At 35.4% G+C, this 26,053-nt stretch overlaps 1 protein-coding gene across 1 annotated transcript in view; it reads left to right on the top strand.

The window, feature by feature from the left end:
* Emb (embigin) overlaps positions 1-25,153 on the top strand; it is a 60,586-nt gene extending 35,433 nt beyond the window's left edge. The window contains exons 5-9 of the mRNA XM_058583142.1: positions 12,059-12,186; positions 14,629-14,908; positions 15,707-15,740; positions 18,449-18,503; positions 19,049-25,153. Of these exons, the coding sequence (XP_058439125.1) occupies positions 12,059-12,186; positions 14,629-14,908; positions 15,707-15,740; positions 18,449-18,503; positions 19,049-19,066 (515 nt within the window). The 3' untranslated portion in view covers positions 19,067-25,153. The remainder of the gene's footprint in view (positions 1-12,058; positions 12,187-14,628; positions 14,909-15,706; positions 15,741-18,448; positions 18,504-19,048) is intronic.
* The last annotated feature ends 900 nt before the right edge of the window (positions 25,154-26,053 follow it).

The following is a 26,053-nucleotide window of genomic DNA, read 5'->3' as shown; positions in this document are numbered from 1 at the left end:
TCCCTTGAGCAGTATGTAGTGTCCCTCTTTATCCCTTTTGATTAACTTTGGCTTGAAATCTATTTTATTTGATATGAGTATGGATACTCCTGCTTGTTTCCGAGGTCCATATGAGTGATATGATTTTTCCCAACCTTTCACCTTCAGCCTATGTATGTCTTTTCCTATCAAATGGGTCTCCTGTAGGCAGCATATTGTTGGGTCTTGTTTTGTGATCCATTCTACTAGCCTGTGTCTCTTGATTGGTGAGTTTAAGCCATTAACATTTAGGGTTATTATTGAGATATGGGTTGTTCTTCCAGCCATATTTGTTTACTTATGTTACTAAACATGGTTTGTTTTCCTCTTTGATTATTTTCCCCCCTTTAGTGTCCTACCTCCCACTGTTGGTTTTCATTGTTATTTTCCATTTCCTCTTCCTGTAATGTTTTGCCAAGGATGTTTTGAAGAGATGGTTTTCTAGCTGCAAATTCTTTTAATTTTTGTTTATCGTGGAAGTTTTTAATTTCATCTTCCATCCTGAAGCTTAATTTCGCTGGAAACACAATTCTTGGTTGGAACCCATTTTCTTTCAGTGTTTGAAATATGTTATTCCAGGATCTTGTAGCTTTCAGAGTCTGTGTTGAAAGATCAGCTGTTATCCTGATTGGCTTACCCCTAAATGTGATCTGCTTCCTTTCTCTTGTAGCTTTTAAAATTCTCTCCTTATTCTGTATGTTGGGCATCTTCATTATAATGTGTCTAGGTGTGGGTCTCTTATGATTTTGCACATTCGGCGTCCTGTAGGCTTCTAGAATTTGGGGTTCTGTCTCATTCTTCAAGTCTGGGAAGTTTTCTCGTATTATTTCATTGAATAGATTGCTCATTCCTTTGGTTTGAAACTCTGTCCCTTCCTGTATCCCAATGACTCTTAAATTTGGTCTCTTGATGTTATCCCATATTTCTTGGATGTTCTGCTCATGGTTTCTTAACAGTCTTGCTGAGCTGTCTATGTTCTTTTCAAGTTGAAATACTTTATCTTCATTGTCTGATGTTCTGTCTTCTAAGTGTTCTACTCTGCTGGTAGTATTCTCAATTGAGTTTTTAAGTTGGCTTATTGCTTCCTGCATTTCTAGGATTTCTGTTTGTTTGTTTTTTATAACCTCTATTTCCCTGTATAGTTGATCTTTTGCTTCTTGGATTTGTTTATGTAATTCATTGTTGAAGTGATCTTTCATTGTCTGATTTTGCTGTCTGATGTCTTCCTTGAGACTCCAGATCATCTGAAGCATGTATATCCTGAATTCTTTATCTGACATTCCATCTGCTGCAGCTATTACCTCTTCTAACGTTGAGTTGACCTGCAATGCTTGTGGTCCTTTCTTTCCTTGTCTCTTCATACTGTTCGCGTTCCTTTCTACTTGGTGAAACTGTTGTGCTATTGAATTTTCCCCCTATATATTTATATTGGTCTTGTATAGTTGCAAAGTCTCCCTTGCAGGCGCGGGCGGCGGCTCTGTCCCTCTGCGGGCCGCTAGGCTTGTTCTGTCGGTGGTCACAGTTCTGTCTACTTTGCAGGCGCAGGCAGCGGCACTGCCCCTCTGCAGGCCTCTGGGGCTGTACTGCCAGTGGGTCGCAGGTCCGCCTACCTTGCAGGCACGGGGGGGGGGGGCGGCTCTACCCTTCCTCAGGCCACTGGGCCTGTTCTGTCTCTTGGTTGCAGGTCTGGCCTGTTCTGATGGTGGTCACAGTTCCGTCTACCTTGCAGGCGCGGGGGGGAGGGGGCGGCTCTGCTCCTCTTCTGCCGGTGGGTCGCAGGCCCGCCTACCTTGCAGGAGTGATTGGAAGCTCTGCCACTCTGCGGGCCACTGGGCCTTTTCTGTCAGTGGTCACAGTTCTGGAACATTCTTGAAGGACCTGCATGAGGCTCTCTTCAGAAGACCTATTCAGAAATCTGTTCAGAGTGGTTTGCTTGATTTGTTTCACTGTATTTGTCATAGATTTGCTTTTAAGCAGATGATGCACCATGAGTCTTCCTCCCTTAATGAAAACCTTGCTATGTCCGGGTCCATGCTTGTAAATTTTTTAAGGAGCCTTAGTATTCCGCTTCTGCTGAACACTTCACTTTGACTTTTCATGGGAATATTTCCTTCTCTCCTGCAGTTTCCTTTTCTCTTGCCTCTTCTTCAGTTACCCATGCACTAGGTAATAGGAATTTTTCAGCTCCCTTATAATCTTCTGGGACCACCACTGTGTATCGATGATTTATTGTTGACTGAAATGTCATTATGTGCCACATGACTATTCAAACCCCACAATATAATCTACAGTTCTTCCTCAGAGAAATAAGCAAATTGATATATTTACTATTACCATCATTAAACCAAAACTTTACAAAGTCACAATCTCTATTATCCAACTCAAATAGTCTCATAATAAAGACAAATTGTTTTGGGGTAATTATCTTTATGAACATCCCAATGTTTTGTGGTAGATTAAGGAACTACAGTGTTCATGCCGGTATTTGGGAAATATAGCCTGTTGAAAACTGTGTAGGGTTCTGCTACACATTAATTTTCCAGAGAACTGGAAAACTCTTCTCCTTTTCCCAAAAACTTTATTCTGACAGAATACCGATCCTATCCTGAAGGCCCTGTCAGTAGCAGAATAACCTGCTTCTTTATTTCCATGATTGAAGGTGGTTCACTCCCACGTCCCTCCCTGTGTCCTCTCTGCACTGGGACTCACCTCCTTTGCATGTTTTGTAAATGTTCCAATTTAGTAAAGATAACAAGTCCTTGGTCTTTCCAAAGGCAGAAATTGGCTTTGTCCTTTGATTATTTTGATCATGTATATTCTTTCTTAATCTTCTTTCTTCTGTTGACTAATTTAACTTAGTGGAGGAGCGGATGGACCGTATGCATTTCCTTACTGTGTCCTTTTCCTCTCTTCTTTTCCCTGTCTTGTCCTCCCTTTCATTCTCCTCTTTGCTCCTTTTCTCCTTTTCTTTTCTCTTACCTTTTCCTTTCTTTCTTTCCTTTTTCTCCCCCCTTCACTATTCCTAATAAGTGAAAAAGTATTAAACACACACATGCATATATACACACAAAATACTAATAATCACATTTTATTGAGTGTCCTTTAAATATGTAAAGAAGGCCTCTAGGTGTTTGCTCACCAAATCTCATGACTTAAGTGCTCCCAGGAAATTCAACTTTAAATGCTGTGTGTGTGTGTGTGTGTGTGTTTGTGTTTAATACTTTTCACCTATTAGTTAAAATTAGTGTGTGTATCTCCTCTCTGTCCTCTACATTGCTTTATTTTCTGGAAATACAGACTTACTGTGTCTGATCAAAGTTTAAGTATTGACTGTACAACATTTTTTTTTTCCTTATTAGCTCTCATCATAAATCAATCAGATTACTATATATGACCATTCTTGGCTCTGATGTGAATATTATTGGAAGCATTTTACTTTTCAAAAATGTCAATTTCATGCCAAGTATTCTTAGGGAAGGCCTCTTGATTCCCCAACTATTTTGACATTACTAAGCTGACGCTGACCAATACAGGGATGAGCTTTTAAATCAAGTCTTTCAGACATGCAAAAAAAAAAAAAAAACACTGAATATTTGCATTTTCCTCTTGTTTTTTAATTTGTGTGAAGCAATTTAGTTCAAATTCTTCTTTATTTTTGTGATATTGGGGATTGAGCCCAGGGCCTCATGCCTGCCTAGGCAAGCCCTCTACCACTGAGCAGCATCACCAGCGTATTTATATCAAGACAGTATTTTGCTAAGTTTCTCAGGCTGGCTCAAACTTGCAATCCTCTTGCCTCAGCTTCCTGAGCAGATGAGATTACAGACAGGCACCCCTGTGTCCAGATAACTTGTTTGGTTTTAATTGCTGCTTCGCAGTAATATAACTTTTAAGTATGTACTATATCCTGAAGGTTTTTATGAAATTAATAAGTTGAGTCCTTCCAGATCTTCCTTGGTAAAAATAATAATTCATTTAGGTTGAATATTGTTTGGAGAAATGATTTCATTTATGTAGAATTTAAAGATATCAACACAATAATTAATGTTATAGTTATTCTTTTATTAGGTCTGTAAAGCTTGTGGAGTGTTGTATATTATATTTTTATAATTGTCTGTTACGGTTTGGATGTGAGGTGGCCCCCAAAAGCTCACGTGTGAGACAACATAAGAAGGTTCTGAGGAGAAATGATTGGGTTGTAAGAGTCTTAACCCAATCAGTGAAATTAATCCCCTGATAGGGATTAACTGAGTGTTAACTAAAGTGGTAGGGTGTCACTGGAGGAGGTGGGGATTGAGGCATGGCTTGGAGTATATATTTGTATCTGGAGAGTGGAGTGTCTTTCTCTGCCTCCTGATCACTGTGATGTGAACTGCTTCCCTCTGCCACCCTCTCCTGCCAGGATGTTCAGCCTCACCTGGAACCTTAAGGAATGGAGCCAGTCTTCTAAGGACTAAAACCTCTGAAACTGTGAGCCCTCAAAGGAACTTGTTTTCCTCTATAGTTGTTGTGGTCAGATCATTTAGTCACAGCAGTGAAAAGCTGACTAAAACACTGTCCTGTTATACTTTCTCTACATGGTTTGCTTATGGTTTTTCCTAAGAAGAATTTTCTTTTCTTAGCAGCACTAGAGTTGAATGTGCATGAAAAGCCTGTTTTATCCACTATTTTAAAGTTAGCCAAAATAAAATTTTTTTAGGGGGGTCATAGACTACCTGAGTCAACTATAGCTCGAGCCTGAGCCCTTAGAAAAAATCATCTTCAAAGTCCCTGCTTCTGTCTTTACAGGAGCCAGTTGATTTATTGCTACAAGGGTATAACAGGGCTTCAACATTACTGATTAGTACAAGGCAAAAAACCCTGCTGACTTTGTGTGTTTGGCTGTGGATGCCAGAACCTGCAAGACAGCAAAAGTGCACGTCGGGAGCTTCTAGCTGCTGATGATTATTTTTCATCCAAGAAAGATGAGAGATGAGAGTTCTTCAGTAGTGGGTCAAATATCCTTAGTTGCTGAAAATTTCCATAATATGAATCAATATTAAAAATCTCTGTAGAAAGTATGCAAAAATTAAATTGGTTACAAACGAGAACTTTTTGGAACTCATGGGGAGATTTTGATAGGACCAAATGCTATGAGACTTGTCATGACTCAGCCATCTGTCTTCTCTGGGAAGTATCCAAGAAGTAAAAGTGTGGAAAAGTAGCATCATAGAAGCAGCTAGGACTTTAGTCCTCAGTCTTCATGCTGAAGTCCACTTAGCTCTCCTTGACCATATGGAAGAATCTTTGTCCAAATATGGTAGCATCTAAATGTCCTTAAACCAGAGGAATGGTCAATGTGAACTTGGGCATTAGTCCAGGAGACAGTTAAGGAAACAGAGGAGATAAAAAAAGAAAACAGAATTTTGTTTCATCTTCTCCTTGTCATCACTGGGTCATTATCATTTGTTTGTAGTGTACAGCTTAATCCCAACATTTAATTGGGATGGTTAATAGCACAGCCATGTGATCCTAACCTGGATCTTATATAATACCTAGAAAACCCCTTTCAGCTGCCAGATATGTGTCCCAAGCATGTGCCTCATGGAGACTTGCTGAAAAACAGGATTTCATGTTTTCCTCCCAGTGTTACCTTTTCCCACTTTTGATTCTTAACCTGTGGGAAAATTTCAATATTTTGATTATATTTCAATACACTTTCTGTTAAAGTATGACCTAATCTATGGAAGGAAATATACTGAAATTGAGAAATAGAATATCTGAAAGATCACCAATCTAGGAAAGCAGAAACTCTGGCCTTGACCAATGCCCAGCACAACCATTTGCAAAGTCTGTACTTCTAAACAGTGTTTGTGCTAAGATGATCCTAATCTGGCCAAAGACCAGTGCTTCATGAATACACTTTGTACCTCTCCCACAGAAGTCAAGCAGTGTGGCTTTGCTCCATCTGAGGATGGAGGGAACCTTGTGTCTTTTTTGTGGGGGCGGGGGTGCTAGGGATTGAATCAGGGCCTTATGCTTGTGAAGCAAAGAACCCTCTGTCTTTAGTGGAGGATCCCTCTGTAAGTCTTTAGTTGACACCTGCTCTAGAGTAGGGTTGATCGTTTCAAGTGAGACATTAATTTTCAAATGCTTTCACCTAATCTGTAAGTGTGATTAGAAAGTAGTATTGAGTTGATAGACTGATAGTGCTCTGTTAGGATATTCAGGAAAAAAATTAGCCCTGAACTGATCCTGTTACTCCTCCTCACAGCAAAATGTCAGCTGTGGAAATACACACAGAAAGGGGAACCAAGATGGATTGTTACTGGCCCACCAGCTAGGTGTTACTAGCCTTTAAGCCAAAGTAAACTAGTCTATCCCTTCATAACCCAAACTCAGTTTGGTACTACTTATTCTACAGAAGAAGGTAATTCACCTGCAACCAGGAAAAAAAAAAAAAAAACTGATGAGCATGGGGCTGAATTGTTTCTGCTTCGAAATTCCCAGTTATAGGAAATAGGGCCTAATTAATGCCCTATAATATGAGGAGAGCCTTCCTCTTTAGGGCTGGAAAGCAAGAAGGCTGAACAAGAGGAAGGAGTTGATAACAGAGGTTAGCATGGACCTCAGACTGTAGAGCATTGCCAGCCTTCTGTAACCACAGCCTTAAAATATCTAGTGCAAAAATCGGTTCTGCCCTAAGGAAAATAATAGAGAACAAAATGTTCCATGATTCAGCCGATTTGAGCCTTTAACATTTAATCATTTTCTCTTTCTCAAGAACTTAAAATATACTTGTTACATTAATATTAAGACAGATGGTGCCCTTATTCTCTTGGATCCTAGAGTTACTTCCAATTTCTTATATTGGTTACTTTCCTCCATGTCTGTGCTATCTCTGAAGTGGTAGCTGCACACTAAGAAAATCAAATGAATACTAAGCAAATAGCCTTAGCTAATAGGGCAAAACACCTATGTGAGAGAGAATCATTCCTCCCTTTAAATAAGCTGGACTGTTGTTGTCTTTTTATTAAAAAAAAATAGTTCTTGGTTGTTTCAAAGTATTACTTGATTTTTTTTTCTGCCTTTTCTCGTTAAGACTAGTTTGTTGGGGATGAGCTATTTCCTTTTTAATTCTTATATTTTATTCCATGTATGCTTTCTGCTTCACATACTTCATAGGTCTTTTTAGCCAGTTTGATTTTGCATTATCTGTAAGGTGCAGAAACTGGGCACCCTCACTTAAATTGTACTGATTTGTTTGAATTATAATGCTTATGCAAACACAATAATGTCTAAAAATTTTATTTCTACATTATAGTTGTACATAATAGTGGGATCCATTGTGACAGATTTGTACATGCACATAAAATTTGGTCAGTTTCATTCCTCATTGCCCCTCCTTCCCTCCCCTCCTCACTACCCCTTGTCTTCTTCCCCTACTCTCCCAGTCTCCCTTCTGTCTTCATGAGATCCATGCCCTCTTTTCCCCCTTTCTCCATTCTACCTTCTCCATATAGTCTGGCCTATTATGCTGTCATGTTCTATCCATTTTCTTGCACATGACACAATTTCTTCTTTATAACTGAATGAAACTCCATTGCAAACACAATAATCTTATTTAGCTGCTTTAGCCAACCAGTTGAATGTGTGGTTAAAGCAGTACGATTCACTGAAGGTTGCTTTTTTTTTTTTTAAGTTGATTATCTTTAGTTATACATAACATTAGGATTCATTTTGATATATTTTTAAAAGCATGAAATATAATTTGCTCTAATTCAGTCCCCAGAACTTCCTTTTTCCCTCATTTCTTCCCTCTCCTGTTCTCCTCCTTCTGCTCTACTGATCTTCCTGCTATTTACTTATAGTTTTTTTTTTTTTTTTTTTTTTTTTAGTGTCTTGTGAATGTAATGATGGTGAGATTCACTGTGGTATATTCATATATGTGTGCATAGGAAGGTTAGGTCAGATTCATTCCACTGTCTTTCCCTATCTCATCCCTCCTTCCTTCCCCTTCATCTACTCCATTGATCATTCTTCTATTTTGTATTCTCCCCCCTCCCAATTTTAGATTCCTTCTGCATATCAAAGAAAACATCCTACCTTTGACTTTTTGGGATTGGCTTATTTCACTTAGCATGATAGTCTGCTGCAATTCCATCCATTTACTGACAAACACTGTAATTTCATTCTTCTTTATGGCAGAGTCGTACTCCATTGTGTGTGTGTGTGTGTATCACATTTTCTTTATCCATTTATCTGTTGGATATATATATATATATATATATATATATATATATATATATATATATATTATATATATATATATATATGTGTGTGTGTGTGTGTGTGTGTGTATCACATTTTCTTTATCCATTTATCTGTTGGATATATATATATATTATATATATATGTGTGTGTGTGTGTGTGTGTGTGTGTGTGTGTATCACATTTTCTTTATTCTTTCATCTGTTGTAGGGCACCTAGGTTGGCTCCATATGTTGGCTATTGTGAATTGTGCTGCAATAAACATTGATATGGCTGTGTCACTGTAGTATGCTATATCTTTTGGATGTATACCAAGGAGTGGGATAGCTGGGTCATATGATGGTTCCATTCCTATTTTTTTTTGAGGAATCTCTACTTTCCAGAATGATTGCACTAATTTGCAGTCCCATCAGCAATGTGTGAGTGTGCCTTCTTCCTCACATCCTAATCAACATTTATTGTTACTTGTATTCTAGGTAATTGCCATTCTGACTGTCGTGAGACGAAATCTCAGAGTAGTTTTAATTTGCATTTCTCTAATTTCTAGAGATGTTGAATATTTTTTTCATGTATTTGTCAACTATTTGTATAGCTTTTGATTAGTGTCTGTTCAGTTCTTTTACCAATTTATTGATTGGGTTATTTGTTTTTCGGTGTTAGTTTTTTGAGTTCTTCGTATATCCTGGATATTAATGCTTTATGTGAGGATCAGGTGGCAAAGATTCTACCTTTCTGTAGTGATAGTTACACTTGAGGATGGACTGGGGCCATATCTACATAATTAGCATCTCAGCGCTCCTATTTCTTCACTCTTTTCCTGACCCTTGTTTTTTAATTATTTATCTCCTACTTTTTGTCATTTTACTTGTTTCATAAAGGACACAGTTTAGCGTCTTTTTCTCATTCCCATGGTTCAGATAATTTCCAGGTCTCTCTCTCTCTCTCTCTCTCTATCTTTCTCTCTCTCTTTTTCCTGGGTTTTATTTCTTTTCTGATTCACAGGGCTAGCTGGCCTAGAAATCATTTTTCCACATAAAAAAATTGATCCTATTAATTCGGCCAATGAACAGGACATAGAAGGGCCGTGGGCATTGCAGATTATAAAACAGCTTAATTAAGAAAGCAGTACCAGTGTATAATCTTAATAAAAGTTTTAATTTTATGGTGTTTCCCATGCACCAAGGACATTATGTTTTCTTGTTTAATCTTTATTGTAATACCACAGGATGGGGATGATCTACCCTTAGCCTTAAAGCTGGTACCACTAAAATTGTAGTCTTAAGTCAAGTATCTCCTAGACCCAAATCTTGTCTTTGTGACATTGTGTGGACATCTGATTTTTTAACTTAACCTCATGCTCCCTAGCTTGATGGTGACAGATAGGGAGTTAGTCTTTCAAAAGGAATGCCAAGAAGATCTTTGGTGAGATTAGCCACCAAGCTTCTTCTGGCTGGGATGACTGTAATGAGCAGCACCTTGAGTGAGCTACATGCTCTCGACTCTCCTGCATTGTGCTTCTTCAGAAGCACCCGAGTAGTTCCTCTATAGGTGCCCAAAGATTATTAGGGGGTGATTGCAAATTCCGATTGGTACTTCACATCTTTGGTTTATGTAAAATTGTTGCCTACTCAGTTCAATCAAAACATGTTTAGTTGGCTATTAAAAGTATGGGAACCTCTGATTTATGGATTGCTGTGTCATCTCTGCTAGGATTACCCAAGCATTTATTCCTTCGGGGTGACATACCTTCCTTTTATGTGCACCTCTTTATTATTAACAGTGTCTCATTCAGTACTCTGCTGCTCAGCAGTCCCAATGAAGAGGGGATATGTATAATTATATTGGAGACAATGATGTAGGCACATTTTAAACAGTAAGGAATACAAGGTGGCTTGCCCACTTGCCATTGTAACATTAATCACTGAAAGACAGAACCCATGAAGAAACCCTTGTCTAGGGCTACACAATTTAGAATTTTTTTCCCACTCGTTACCAATTATTTTCCTTTTGCTCATCATTAAAATTTATACCTTCAGCAAATACTTGCCCAATTATCTTTGGGTAATAGGAAGGAACTCAGGAGTACTTGAAAAATATATTTAATCTTATATTTAACTTTAGCAATTAAAATTGATCTTCCCGCTTTCTACTGTGTCCCTCTCAAATATAAAATCTAAAAAAAAAAAATAGAATAATGAGTAAAATTTTTAAAATACCTATGAAATTTGACAACATAGTATAAAAAATTTAGGCAGTCATAATTTTATCCATTCTTCCCCTGCTGGCAAACTAAACAAATAAACACAAGTGAAAAAAACAAAATAAATAATGTGCTAAAGTTAGTAAAAGGAAAAAAAAACAAGAAAGAAATCAAAAAGAGTAATCATCATTGATCAGTTGACATCCCTAGATTAAGTGTTCATTCTAGATACATCCTTTTGAGGTCAATCAGAGGAACTGATTTCTTCATGTAGGCTTGAGTTTTTATTGTATTACTTGTATTCTTTTTTGAAATTTTCTTCACCAAATTGTTTGTATCCTAAAACTTAATTTGTAATTGTTCAAATCTTAAAACCTAATTATTGCTATAATGACATCTATATTAAACTTACCTAAGAAATTTGTCATCGTATACATTAGCATATATATTTTTAAAAAGTCACATGAAGTGTTTTTCAATTTAACCTTTTTTCTTATGCTGTTCTTTTTTCTTAATTTATTATTATTATTTTTTAATGTTCCGACCCTCTCTAACTCTTTGCTGGCTTCTAATAAATCTGTTATTTATTTATTTATTTATTTATTTATTTTTATTTGTTATTTTTAGATGTACATGACAATAGAGTGTATTTTGATGTTTTATACATAATAAGTTATGGAGTATAACTTATTCTAATTAGGATCCCATTCTTGTGGTTGTACACAATGTGGATTTTCACTAGTCATGTATTCATATATGAACATAGGTTTTATACTACTGTCTTTCCTATTCCCATCCTCCTTCCCTTCCCTTCAGTCCCCCTTGTCTAATCCAGTGAACTTCTATTCTCCCCCCCACCCCACCCCTTATTGTATGTTAGCATGCACATGTCATAGAGAACACTCAGCCTTTAGATTTTTGGGACTGACTTATTGCACTTAGCATGATAGTCTCCAGTTCCATTTGTGGTAAATCTGTATCAACCAGCAATTTTCAATCTGGTAATTTTCTTTTCACTCAGATGCCTTCAAAAAACAAAACTTTGAAGAAAATAATTGCTCTATGGTGACATAAGAGGTGGGAATAATAAACTTGGAAACATGGAGCTTCTTTCTCTTTTTTGGTACCAGGAGTTGAACCCAGGGGTGCTTTGCCACCTACCTATATTCCCAGGCCTTTTAATTTTTTTTTTTAAATTTTCATACAAGGTCTCACTAAGTTGCAAGGCTGGCCTTGAGCTTGTGGTTCTCTTGCCCTACCTCCAGAGTTGCTGGGATTACAGGTGTTTGCCGCATGTCACAGTTCATTGCAATGCTATAATTGTTATTAGGTTCAATCACAGAAGGGCTTTCTTCCATTTCTACTTTGGAGACAATTATATTGCAGCTGTCTAGCTATTAGTATTTTTACTACTATTAACTATACCCTAGTGACTATTAATTTGTTTCAATTCATGTATAACTCAAACAACATAAAGAAAATCAAGTCACATATTGCTGAGAAAATTAAAGGAGAAAATGTCTTCAAATTTAAGACATTTCTTTTACTTGAACAGTTTCAGTATGTACATTTTTAAAAAATCTCTCTTAGTTCCTGAGCTTCACGGAAAACACAAGCCATTGATCACGTATGTGGGAGATTCTACTGTCCTGGTGTGTAAATGTGAACACTGTTTTCCTACAAATTGGACATGGTACCGTAGTAATGGGAGTGTACAGGTAAGAGCTTGCTTCTTTGATTTGAAGAAAGCAACAACACCAACAAAACCCCTTTAGTTTATAGATAACAAGATTATAATAGACTCAAAATTCCTACTATGTTTATTTTTTTGGTATGTATTCATAATGAAAGAACAGTGATAAATGGAGTTGTCTTTTGGTGTTTCAGCATATTGCATTGTACATATGAAGATATCTTAGTTTCATTAGCTTGTACTTTAATTTTTTTTTTTTTAGGTTTAGCAATTTATTTAAATTCTTCAAAAGGAAGTTAGATTTCATTTATACTTAACCACTTTAGAAATAAACTCATCAAAAGAGATTCTTTCCCTAACCTTCCATGAAAGTAACTGGGAAAAAAACTCCTTCATTTCCCATTTCTGTCTTATGAAGTATCTGTGATAGAATGTAACATAAGACTACCATTTGAGAAAAATAATGAAAATCTGGTAACTTAGGTTCTATCTGTAAGTGCTATATGTTTTTTTTTTTTTTTTTTTTTTTGGCCTTCCAGTTACTAGATGGGAGCCAAACACTGTACTTTAATTTTCATTTATTTAAGGGAAAAGACTATTCAAAGAGCTGATATGAAGGAAAAAAAAAAAGATTCAATAAATCAATTTTGGTTTCTTCCTCCCACATAGCCTCAAATGGCTAGAAGACTTCAGGGACATCCTTCTCTAGCCCTGCTGCTAATGATCATTGAAATTAAAGCTCTGTTAAAGGCAGGCTATCATTCTAGAAGAAGCATATGAGTCAGAAGAGATTTTATAATGAAATATTAAATTCCTTCTGGGACAAAATTGGTGATTTATAGACAGCTGAAGGATGACAGAGGGAGAACTTGGAAAGCAGGAATGACTGATTCCGTGGTAACGTTGGCTTAGTTTTTCAAAGAATAGCTCCAGGTTGTGCAGATATAGACTTACCCAATTAATATTTCTCTTTGTCATGTTACTGATGATTAGGAAAGGTGTATGCAAATATTAAAAAAAATTTGTAAAAATAAATCAAGTGTTTGAAATACACAACCTGATTTATATGTGCATATATGATATCAAACAGTGGCCTAAATTGAATCATATATATTTTTTCTTTCCTTCTCCTCTTCTTGCCCTTTGTCCCTTTTCTCCATTCTACTGATTTCCCTGCGATCCCTCCGCCATCTTTCCTTTCCTTTTTCCTTTCTAGCTTCCACATGTGAAAGAAAACGTATGACCTAAAACCTTCTGAGTTTGGCTTGTTTTGCTGAACATAATATCCAATGTTCCATCCATTTTCCTGCAAATGACATATTTTCATTTCTCTTTATTACTGAACAAAACTCCCTAAATAAAATTATATTAAACTTTTAGAATGTCATTTTACATGTATATACCTGTGCTTCTGTCCATTTGTTATGAAATCATTCTCTTGACTCTGAGCATGGGTCATAATAGGATGTGAGAAAAGTACAGGGAAGAAGGTCCAGGTCAAAACTCTAAGTCAAGTATTTTTCTAAAATGTAACCAACCATCTGCATCAGAATCAGCTGGACTTATTTTAAGTGCAAGACTCTGACTTTTCATCTCTGACTCTGGGAGGGGGCATTTGTCCTAAACATCCCGGGCAGTGCTGTGTACATTGAGTCAGGTCACTACAATGTTTTTGACCAACAAGAAACTCATAGAAAGTTCTTCCTCAGGTAACCTCAGAGAATATTTTTATGCAGAGTAACTTTTATTGAACAGTGAGACCAGGGAAGACATCAGATGGGCCTAGGAATAAAATATTATTTAAATTGATTAAATATAGCAGCTTCCATATAGTTTAGTATGACTGTTATGAGCCTGGCAAAAACCTAGAGAATCTCAGAAGCCATTTTGCCTGTGAGACAGAAATTGGGACGTGAAGGATAAGAAGGGTACAAGCCCCTGTAGATAGCAAATCTCTTTTTCCATTGCTTTTGTATCAGCTTGGAAGGTCTGAAGATTGCAGCTTCAGTTCCAGTGTGGAGAGCTCCCATTGTCAGGGTTAGTAGTCGACTTTCATGGGAGTGATCAGAAATAGTGGGTAGCTTCAGGGTTGGGAGTTGTTTCACTGTGTGCTTGTGCTTGTGAGGAGCTGGTCAGTCTTGGAATGTAAAACCCAGATGGCTGGAATTCTTCTGTTTTTTATTCTCATGTAATATTCACCCATGATGATCTATTCACTTTTTAAAAACATTCAGTGCTAAATTCTTATCACAGAGAATATTTATTCCTTGATTTGCTACCTGGAAAATCAAACTCTGATAAGATTTAATTCTGTTGTATATAAGGTCTCACAAATTTTAGTATGCCTTTTTTCCAGGAAGCAGTTTTCTTGGCATTACGTGATAACTTTGCTCAAAATTAGATCATATAGGACATGTGTCTTTTATGTGATATGATAGCATTGGATTTTAACATTTCCTTACATTAGGTTCCTGTTGATGTTCACATGAATGATAAATATGTTATCAGTGGAAAACACGCTAATGAAACAAGGCTCAAGATAATGCATCTTTCGGAGGAAGATGGCGGATCCTACTGGTGCCATGCAATATTCCAGCTGGGCGAGAGTGAGGAACACATTGAACTTGTTGTGCTGAGCTTTTTGGTGCCCCTCAAACCCTTTCTTGCAATCATTGCTGAAGTTATCCTTTTAGTGGCTTTTATTCTGCTTTGTGAAATGTACACGCAAAAGAAAAAGAAGCACCCAGGTAGGATTTATTTTTTCATTGCTACTTATTTATGATATCACTTACTTATGATATGTACTATGACTTAATATATCACAGTGACTTTGAAGTATTGTGAAAGAACCCTGTTTTATTATTTGCAGCAGTATTTATGTTAATAACAAGGGAGATAGTGAGCTGTGAGCCTATATTGATGGTCTTCCTGTTTCAACTTGCTTAAAAATATTAGTAATAAAATTAACTTTTTTCTTTTGATGCTACTGATACCTGAGCACTAATGAGGGGATGTGACAGTTGACATTGCAATATTAGAAAAATCTGTCTTTGCTTAATATAGAAGACCTTAAAGACAGTTTTTTTTTTCACTTGGATAATTCATTTTAAAATATTTTTATCAAATATTCTGGCATTTTCTTAAAAGACATTGTCTTGTCAGTGTCTTATTTTTGTAGCCTGTGCCTGATGGGATATGGGTTGAGAAACCAATGGTCCTTTGAAAGAATCTACTATACATTCTGTATTCTTTTCTGATTTTGTATTGAATTTTTAATAACTTAAATAGTGGCAGATAATCAATCATATATTTGAAAATCCCAGGCTTTTCTTGGTCAGAAATGAAGATGAAGTCTGTAGATAAAGAGGAAGGCAAGCAGGAGCACCTGCGTTGGTGCTTCTGGTTAAGATAATGTGTTTTAGCTTCATTCCAAACAGGAAGAGCAGCACTGGGCATTCTTAGCTTGGGAGGGGGGTTAAATTGAACATGTATGTTTCATTAAAAATAGTAAACCTTTCTTCTCATGTTCTTCTTTTGTTACACAGAGGAAGGGAAAGAATTTGAACAAATTGAACAGCTGTAAGTATTACTGTTTACAGATTAATTTTTGCTTCAGTTAAATACAGATAAATATGGAACTGAATGAACTATTTACAGTCAGGAACACAAAAAGCACCAGAATATATGATATGCATGTTATTTTCTGAACATGTCCATGAGGTGGTGAAGATTGGCATCTGGAGTCCTCTGCCTGTGTTAGAATCCCCATCTAGGGCTGAGGCTGTAGCTCAGATGCAGAGTATGTGTGAAGCACTGGGGTTGAGTCTTAGCACTACATAAAAATAAACAAAATAGAGGCATTCTGTCCATTTATAACTACAAAACAAGATTAAAAACAACAGAATAATTCCCCTGTATCACTTACTGCCCACACTTCTCTGTGCTTCAGTTTTCTCCTTTACAGAATGGGTTCATAGTAGAATTTATCACTTAAACCTATTGGATTAAATAATACTACAGTGTAAAAATGCTCAGCATAGGCTTTGATGCATCAGTGTTCAATGACCACAGGGAAATATTATTTGCTTAAATGGTTCTCATTCTTGACTACATAGTCAGATACAGTGACTCAGACCTTGCTGGATTCCCCAGACCAGAACCTCTGGGATTGGGTCTGGGCATTTGTATTTCTTGACAACATCTACCAGTAGTTCTGATTGTCAGATTGAAAATCACTGGTTTGTAATTCTATTAGTGATTATTCTTGAGAGAATACAAATTTTGTCATGAATTCTTCTACAACCCTTTTTAGAGTAGAACATGAGGAAGGCTGGGAATAAAATAGCTGGGAATATAATTTGGTATGGGGAAGGTGGAAGTGAAGTATGAAGTATGAAGGCCAGTGACAGAGGTGCCCAAGATGGGGATTAAAGTCTGAGTAACAGAGCCAAGGGCCATAGACTGAGAATGTGAGACTATCGCAGATGAAAAAACCTGAGAAGTGGGAGATCTGGACAACTGTCACCAACACAAAATGACACTGGAAGTTTATCCTTATTAGCCCTTAGGTGTCCTGGGGTGTGAGTCTGCAGCCACCTGAAAGAACAGTATTGGGCCAGACAGTTGTCTTGCAGCAATTCACAGACATTCAAACCGGCATTTTGACTCAGTTCACAAATAGCAGGTTAAAAAAAAAAAAAAAAAAGAGAGGGAGAGATCAAGAGGTGAGCTTCCAAGTTAACCACACAAAATAATTAAAACAGGGAGTTCCATGAAACCAGGTAGGGAAGAAAAGGCTTTGTATTGGAATCTGACATTCTTCCAGTTGGTAGGCAATCACACTTCTCCCAAGGCAGTCTGCTGTCTTCCTGGAAAACTTGGGCAGTTTGTTTATTGTGACCTGAACTTTGAATTGTTCTGATTCCCATGTATTGGACCTCTTTCTTATTCTTAGAATCCTAAATATGCAACAGCTGTTCGCATACTGGAAGACAAGCATAACCTTGCCTTGCTTCTTCTGTTCCCCTGGTTCAGCCTCCACAGAGTCCCTGACCATTCCTGTGAGGTCACAGGTAGAGGCTGCATTTTAGTTTGTGCAAGACATACTAATAAACAGGTTGCCTGAACAGTATGGAATGGACTGTCAGTTCTGTATAATTTCATGGTCATTTACGCAGCCTCCCCTATTCAGTATTTTCCCCCCTTAGGATATCTTAGAGACAATATCAAACTGATTCAATCTATAATACAAAGAATGAAATTTTTTTTTTTTTTTTTGAGAACTGGGGTAGTGCACATGATTTTCTTCATCCTTCACTGTACCACAGAAATCATTTAAAATGTCTCAATTTTTTAGGTTATCTCAGTAAAAGATTAGTACAAGGAGCGAGGACACTTTTAGTTTATTTAGACCAATCCAACCTTGTACCCTGTAACAATGTTCTTCTAGATTTTTTTTTGTTAGAGATAATTGTGGGGGGCAGAAAAAAATTTTTATGTATTATACACAAAATATATTTTACATATAACATTTATATATGTACTTAGATCCCCATGATTATAGGATTTTCTTGATGAAAAAGATCTAAAAATATAATACTCAACACAATAACATCAAAACAAGCTAGTTACTGCAAATAGTTCAATAAAGAGATTGTGCATTTATTCACTCCACTTGGATGTATAATCTACACAGTTCCACCTACCACCATCCACACACTCCAATTTTGACATTATCGATTGGGTGGTTGAATTTATTGCTTAGTGGCAGTAGTTTAATGAGCTCAAGCCTGCACAGATCTCCAGGGACATTCACAATGCACAACAGTTACCTAGTTTAGTCATTCTTAAGAATCTGAAGCCCACATTTATAGTCTTGTTCTGATGTACATTGGGTAAAGAACCGTGTTTGACCTCTAATGCAATGTAATAAACATCAAAGCATGAGACCTGTGTGACACAACCTAGTTGAGCTCCTTATTGGCTATTATCTTGCATGATTCCAAACAATGCCTAAGTTATGGTTATATGCCCAAATCCCATTCGTGCTCTTCCCTTTGCATAGAACAAACGAGCTTTTATCATCGACATCAAGGCAACAACCCTTCTCCAAGCACTGACACAAAAATAAAAATCAACATTAAGAATAAAATATTTTTAGAAAAATGCATTCTGTCTGCATTGGCATTTTCCATTTTATCCTGATCGCCATGATGTAAATGGTATATACTGACTTAATTTTATGCACTGTAAACATATAATGATTTCCCTTTTTGTTTTCCTCACAGGAAATCAGATGATAGCAATGGTATAGAAAATAATGCCCCAAGACACAGAAAAATTGTAAGTTACTTCCAAATGATCATTGAGCTACAAGGCAAAATCCAATATACACAGGCTATTAATCCAGTTTCTTTTGAGTTTCAAAACAGACATAGTAATTGACAGTGTGCTTGAATATGCTTGTTATACTATTATAGAAGAAAATATATAGTTATACAAAAATTAATAGCATCCTTCTCCACCAGAAAATAGGTAGCAACCAATCTAAAAGTAAATCAATTGCATTCTCTCTATGTATTTTTTTTTAATCACCTCGGGCTAGTTTCTTTTACAATTTTTCACATGACGTTTTCTTTCTCTCAAGTTTTCTGTATTATTCTATCATTTTATTTTCATATATTCCCATATATTTAGTGCTGTGAATTAATTCATAATTGCTGATTTTTTTTTATTGAGTTAAAATTTTCTTAATTCATCAACAGCAGAGCTCCTCACTTTGGCAGTAGGTTACCCCTGTTTCCCAGTACTTTTGTTTTGCTAAAGTGATAGTTATTATAGAATAATGAGGACATTAATTATGTTTTATTATGTTTTTTTAAATGCAGGAATCTGGGAACCAATAAATGGAAAGATCATGTCAGGGGTCATGGGAAGATGTGTGCAGAGTTCATATTTCATCTTGGTTTATCCTTTCTTTTAAGACCATCAGAGTTTTTATTTTTTTAAAAGACAAAAAGTTTATGCAACACACAAAGTAGTAGCTTCATAAACAAAATGTGCTATCTCATATCTAAAGATATATTTTTATTTTGTTATTGTTTTTATGTTAAAGCAAGGTAAATTGTTTCAAACATGTTCTATGAGTTGTAATCCAAGATAATGAATTACATCCTGGTCCATAACAGACACACAGAACAGACACCAGCAAAATCAGTTAATAGTTTATTGAACAAACGTCACTAAAGACCTGTTTAAAACCAAAGAATTTATTAAAGAGAAAGCCTTTGCCATTTGTCTTAAAAAGTTATTTTTTTCCCCAAATCTTACTCTGTATGTGAAATATTTGTAACAATTTTCATGTAAAGTTCTTCCTTCTGTGATACTGTAAAAAAATGTGTCTTCTTTGGAAATGAATACTTTGTGCTTTTGCTAATGATGGTTATCCTACAATTTGTAGAATAAATATATACTTTTAATCCATAAATAATGGTTTAAAGCAAGGAAATAAAACCATTTGCTTGTCCCAAAGTGCTGTCACTACAAAAGCAAATCCTCCTAATCTTAATCCACTCATTTCCATTGCTTTCCTACACCAAACCAAAGATCTGCTTAGTCTTTATAAGTAGAATCCCCTTCTCCCCACCATGGGGTTTGAACTTTTTCAGGTACACCTCCTGGTGTTCATGTTTTAAGTTGCAGAACTATATAGTCATAATGCAACACTGTGACTATCTGTAATTCATCTGTGGTTCATGGTTTCCTAGTATCTTTTATTTGTTATGTAGTTTCTTGGAATTTATGACTGGTTAAATATATAAAAATACACAATTGATGCTTTATGATAATAATTCCTTAGACTGAAATCTGAAAGTACTAAAGTACTTCCATGTTGTTGCAAATGCCTTAGACTTATCTTGAAAAAATAGATAGTTTCTATTGCACATATAACTGAAGTATTCTCTAAGGTCACTATAACTAAATGAAATGAAATCTAAACGGATAGGAAAAGTGATCAATGGCTTTAAATGAAATATGGAAATTATGCCTCATACTAGATTGGGAGCTCTTGATACTTAAGGGCCTGGGGTCCTGCTGCTTATCGGGCAACAGGGTTAAGAACAATTAGAAGCAAAGAGGGAAGAGCTTGGGACTATGTTAAAAATTCACATTTCTTGGTGATTAAAGGATTAAAACTTGGGGAAGAAAATTCAGTGATTTGAAAAGAAATATTTTATAGAAACTTGCACCATGCATATATTGGTTAAGAAAATTATAAGATTCTAATAGTGAAAATTATATGGTATCTTACCTAATGTTATTAATAGCATAAGTAATATACATAAAGTAAGCACTTGGAAACTGCTCATTATTTTATTGCTGCAGCAGTGCAGTCTTTTGTCATAAAACATGTTGAGTAGACATATAAATTTTATCAAACTGGAATACACTGCTTTGTGGCCAAATTAATTTTATTGGTCTTAGAGCCATTCATTTGTTTTGATTAAATTCATTATTAATTTGAAAAAATTATCTTGGGTGATATGATGGCAGTTAGTTTAATCCAAACAACTTGAATTCAGTGAAAAATTAATCAAAACTGTTATTTGAGTAAGTCCAATTCAAATTGGTATATCTGTGACTAGCTGTGTACAACACCAAATCAGTATAGCTCTTTTGCATGTACATGCTTCTATTTTGACACCACCAACTGTTTAGGTTAAAATAGATTTCAAGAAAAAAAAATGAAAATTAGTGCCCTAAGGTCAAATGATCTGAAACATTTATCTAGTAAATTGAAATTTTAAGTGGCATTGCTTTTAAGTGGCAATGCTTACCATTTACTTTTTTTTTCTAGCAAAGACAAGTTATTTTAATAACTCTAGGCAGAAAAGGTACTTCAACATTTAAGTTGATGTTTGGCTTTTCAGAGTCTCTCTGGAGGGCCCTGGAAAATTGCTTTAGCACTGTTTATTAAAAATGAAATGATTCCATTACCTCACCTCATGGAAAAGATAAATGGAATAACTAAGAACGTCCAATTGTCAATGGACTACAGATACTAAGCAGAAGAAAAGCTGAAGCAGAGAAACCACTCCAGCTTTATATGTTAGACACCTAGGGAAATTTTGTGATTCTTTCCAGCTCATGGGGATTTTCAGAATAATAAGTGGATTTAATGATGTTATAGAATTCCCAGATATTTTCACATTCAGGTTATATGAAAAAGTATATCTTTTCCTTTTGCAGTCTGTTTTTCCCTAGCATTACTTATGTAGGCCCAATTTTAAAATTGATTGTGCTCCTTTCTTCTCCTTTACTTATGGGTCATGAATCTCCATTTCTTTGACCTTAATAGCTCATTAATCCACCCCATTGCCTCCCCCCATCCCACCTTCACCAGCTGATTTTTGTTCCCCAGTCTCATCTTCTGTCAACCCATCTTTTGTGCTGCTGCTTGATCCTCTTTCTTAAATACAAATCTCACTTTTGAACTTCACCTGATAGGTTCCAGGCCAAATTGCTATAGGCTCACCATTGCCATTTCTTAATATTGCAGTTAACCAAATTGCTGATCTCTCTCCAATGTCTTGAAGTAGCTTTTGTACATAGAGATTGAGCCCAGAATGCTCTCCCTGATGTCTTTCCCCACTCCACTAGCTCAAGACTACCTGTCATAATTTTATGCTGATCTTATGACTTTGGGTAGTTCTCATACCCAGTGAGACATGTAGTATCTTAGGTGCACAAACTTCTCTGCGTTTATTGCCCTGTATTATAAAATATGTTTGCTGGACTCTTTCCTGGATTTTGCCTTTTATTTTTATGTCCTGTATCTACCACAATGAACATATGTTAAAGATGTCATGAAAATGTGTTTTGAATGGATAAATTTATTAATAAAAATCAAGTTTTGGGCTGGGCTTGTGGCTCAGTGGTAGAGCACTTGCCAGGCACATGTGAGACACTGGGTTTGATCCTCAGCCCCACAAAAATAAATAAATAAATAAAGGCATTGTGTCCATCTATAACTAAAAAAAATAAAAATAAATAAATCAACTTTTGTAAATTTGTGCTTATTTTAGAGAAACAATTTAAATGGTGACAAATCAGAATTTAAAAAATATTTTAACAGGGGAAAACAATCATATAACTTGACTAAACTATTATACAGAAACTATTGTTTTTAACTTAAGTTCCTATTGTCCTCCATGTTTCATGGACAGCACACAGATAAGCCCATTTTTTATTTTATTTTGTAAGTTAATGTGTTGACTTTAAATGTAAAGAATTTCAGTAATTGTATTCTTTTGTATGGTTCCCTAGAGAGTTGATAGTTGTGTCCACTTCACTAATCTCATTCCACTGTCCCCGTCCAGACAGTGTCTTCTGATACCTCATTCTCAGAATTCACTTCAGACTTTAATTTTAAAAGAAACAATTTTTTAAAAAAACATTTTAGTTTGGATCCCTGAAAGCATACCTTTCATCAAATTCATCAAAAGGAAAAGTTGTCAGTTCTGCTTGCTTATGCACTGGGTCCTTATCTTTGAGGCACTTAAATAGGTTTATGCAAAATGATTTACTGAGTATCTGCTCTACTTCTTGTTAGAAAATGAATCTTCTGTAACTGAACAAATTTATACACAGAATTGGGGACTTACTTCACATTAGCGATGCTCAACTTTAGATAGGAATGACTTCAAGAATGTGTTCTAGTATTAATTAAAAGGCAGTGACCTACTTGTCGGTGCTCTGAATAAATATTTATGAAAAGAATGAGAAATAGAGGAATGATTCAATTATTTTGGAATCTTGAATCATACATATTTATACATGTCTACTTTGATTTTGATTAACTGCAAATTTATCCTATTATAAAGAAAAAGAAAACTGGCACTATGTGCACTTCTTTCATACCACACTTAGAGATGTCTTTGCACTCCATCTGGAAAGTCAGTTATATGCCTTGTTGCCAACTGAGTTCTTCATTAAGGAATATTACATTATTTAATAACAACAACTGACATTTATTGAGTGCATAGTGTGTGATAGGCACCATGCAAAATGCTTTGGAATATTTTATATCATTTAATCTCCACATCATCCTATGTCATTAAACAGTTATTTCCTGCTATTTTATATTTATAGATGAGGGAACTTAGGCTCAGAGAGATGGAGTAAGTGCCTCAAGTCATCCTGCCTGTCATGTTTAGAATTGGGACTGAAATCCTAAGTGCTAACTTAGGCTTACCTACCTTGTGGAGCAACTCTACCTGTTAGTTACACACTTCTTAGAAAATAAGGTTATTTGCCGCAGTCCGGCTGCTGCAGCAAAATAACCGGGGGGTGACGAATAACTTGTGTACGTTGATACAGCAGGAGTGGGAGCCGTTTATTGCAGGACAGGAGCAGTATTTATACATTCCACAGAGCTTATCTAATTAGCATAAACTAGATACATCAGTCAACCAATAAGGAATCTCCACACTTAATAGCTCGCTTTTGTTACTTCTCAAACCACTCCCTCTGGCATTTTGCCAGGCACCATCCAGACTTGTTTACGAACTCTAACATTCCCCTGGCTAAATGCCAGGTGTTATTTTTGACTTGTTTACAGACTCTAACAGTTATTATGTATTATCTTTCTATGATTTTTGAAATTCACTCTTCTGGCTGGCCAGTTATATCATAAGTTCCATAATCTTTCACTCAAGATTTAGGGAACCCATGCTTTGGCATCCTGTGTCTCTCCATTGGTGCTGGGGAACCAAAATACCTTAATTTGTTTTAACACTTTTTCTAATTCTACTTGTGAGTGGTGAGTGTGACCATAAAATTTTTCACAACACTGAAAGTGAAAGAAGATGTTAATTATAAAATCACAAAGACAAAAGACAGAAAATGAACCCGGTGGTCATGCTTTTAGCCTACAGGGAGGAACTGAGTATTTTATGGATGTTCTACCATAGACACAGTGGTAACATCTGCAGCAAGTTTGAATGATTAACAGAAATTAACTTTCAGAGGATATCCAATTTTAGGTAATGATGAAAATAGTCATTTTTAATAAATGTCAGGTGAATGTCACTGTGGAGAAGTGCCTATAGTGAGACCATCTACTAAGCTTAAAGTTTCATTAATACTTTGTGCAAGTATGTGATATGACTCAGATTTATTGGCATTAAAAGTATGATTCACAAGTTAAAAGAGAAAATGGCAAATAAAATCTTGATTTTTGCTAGCTTATGGGATGAACTGGACAGTTATTTGGATATGTGTATCCTCTGATTAATTCATCATTATAATAATGTCTGGGGTTCTAGGTGAATCAGACATGCCCAGTGATGCCTTTATTACAATATTTGCATGTGAATAGCATTGTCAAAATTTCTTTTAATTCCATGACTAACCTATAACATCTATATTTCTTACTCTTTCATTACCCCATGGGAAAATGTGAGGGAAACCTGTTTAGAGTACTGGTTAAAATCTACATATTATTTTGGTGTGTTATCTAATGTGTTTAAAAACGTTGTTCATGAAAATTAATTTTGCTATGCAATTTTTAATTTAATTCAGAAAATAATTTATCACAAATTATTTTTTCTAAAGTTTCATAAATAAATGAAAATATTAGATTTATTACATATGTAATTAACTAATATTATCTAATGCTGTAAAATGAATAGCACAAAATATGATTATATTAACTGCTTTTGTACCTTTCAAGATAAAAGTTGACCATAAACTTTAATCTTATTTAAGTCAAGGACCATTGACTTATTATGACATATTTCCTAATAATTGTAATGATTTCTTTTATTAGCCCATGTGTAAATTCTCATCAGTGCCTTTCTGTATTGTGTAAATAGCACAGAAAATATGTGTATAAGAATGTTGTAAAAATCTTTGGTTATTTGCATAACCCAGCATGTATCTAATATACAATTAAATTCAATAAAATAAATTTTGTGAATTAAAAATTTAAATATTGGAAATATACTTTCAAATTTTACATTGTTAGTAATGATCTATAAGTCAATGTTAATAGAAAACATTTTTTTTCTTTGTATGTACTCATAAGAAACTTAAAGTTTTATTAGACAATTTATCTTTCTCAAACCTAACACAAAAGTTCACCAAAGCTGAAACTCTGTTTTTTTTTAAAATTTTATTTATCTATTTTTGTAGTTGTAGATGGACAGCATGTCTTTATTTTATTTGTTTATTTTTTATGTGGTGCTAAGGATCAAACCCACTGCCTTACAAGTGTTAGGCAAGTACTTCGCTGCTGAACTGCAGCCCCAGCCCCTGAAACTGCATTTTGTTTGACATATCAAATTGAAAGCTAGTCAGAAAGCAATTTTCAAAATGTACTAAACTATATTTTAAAAATTTAAATGGCAACCATGACTTTGATAAAAATGAACATTTAAAATGAAATTGATGCATAGAATAAATTTGCTCATGGTCCTGGGTAATTTTTTTTCAACTTTTCAGTGCCATTTTGGATTGATTCAGCAAAAATTATGGTTAATTTTGTATTCTATTAAAATGTCTACTGCTACAAAAAGAATCAATATTCTAATTAGTGCATTTTAATGATTCTAATAGTTAAAGGAGAAAAATATTGAGGATATTAGAATATCTTATTATGTATTATATTTGACTCTTACTTTAATAAAACAAATATATATTTAAATTACCAATGGTTAACAAAGAAGTATCTGTGTTCTAAAACATGTGGCCAATTTGAAGGAAGTGAGCAATAGTATTTTGCAGAAACTAGATTAAAAACCATGGTTAGAAGGTCATCCTGTGAAATTTGGAGTAGATATGTTTTTTCCTATTCCATTAAGTGTAGATAACAATGTTAGGCCTTACAAAAC

Source organism: Marmota monax, unplaced genomic scaffold, assembly GCF_021218885.2.
Source record: "Marmota monax isolate L192 unplaced genomic scaffold, Marmota_monax_Labrador192_F-V1.1 WCK01_AAM20220418_F8-fsc00037, whole genome shotgun sequence".
NCBI lineage: Eukaryota > Metazoa > Chordata > Mammalia > Rodentia > Sciuridae > Marmota > Marmota monax.
Note: the sequence above shows the minus strand (reverse complement) of the source record. Positions and strands in the feature narration are given on the sequence as shown.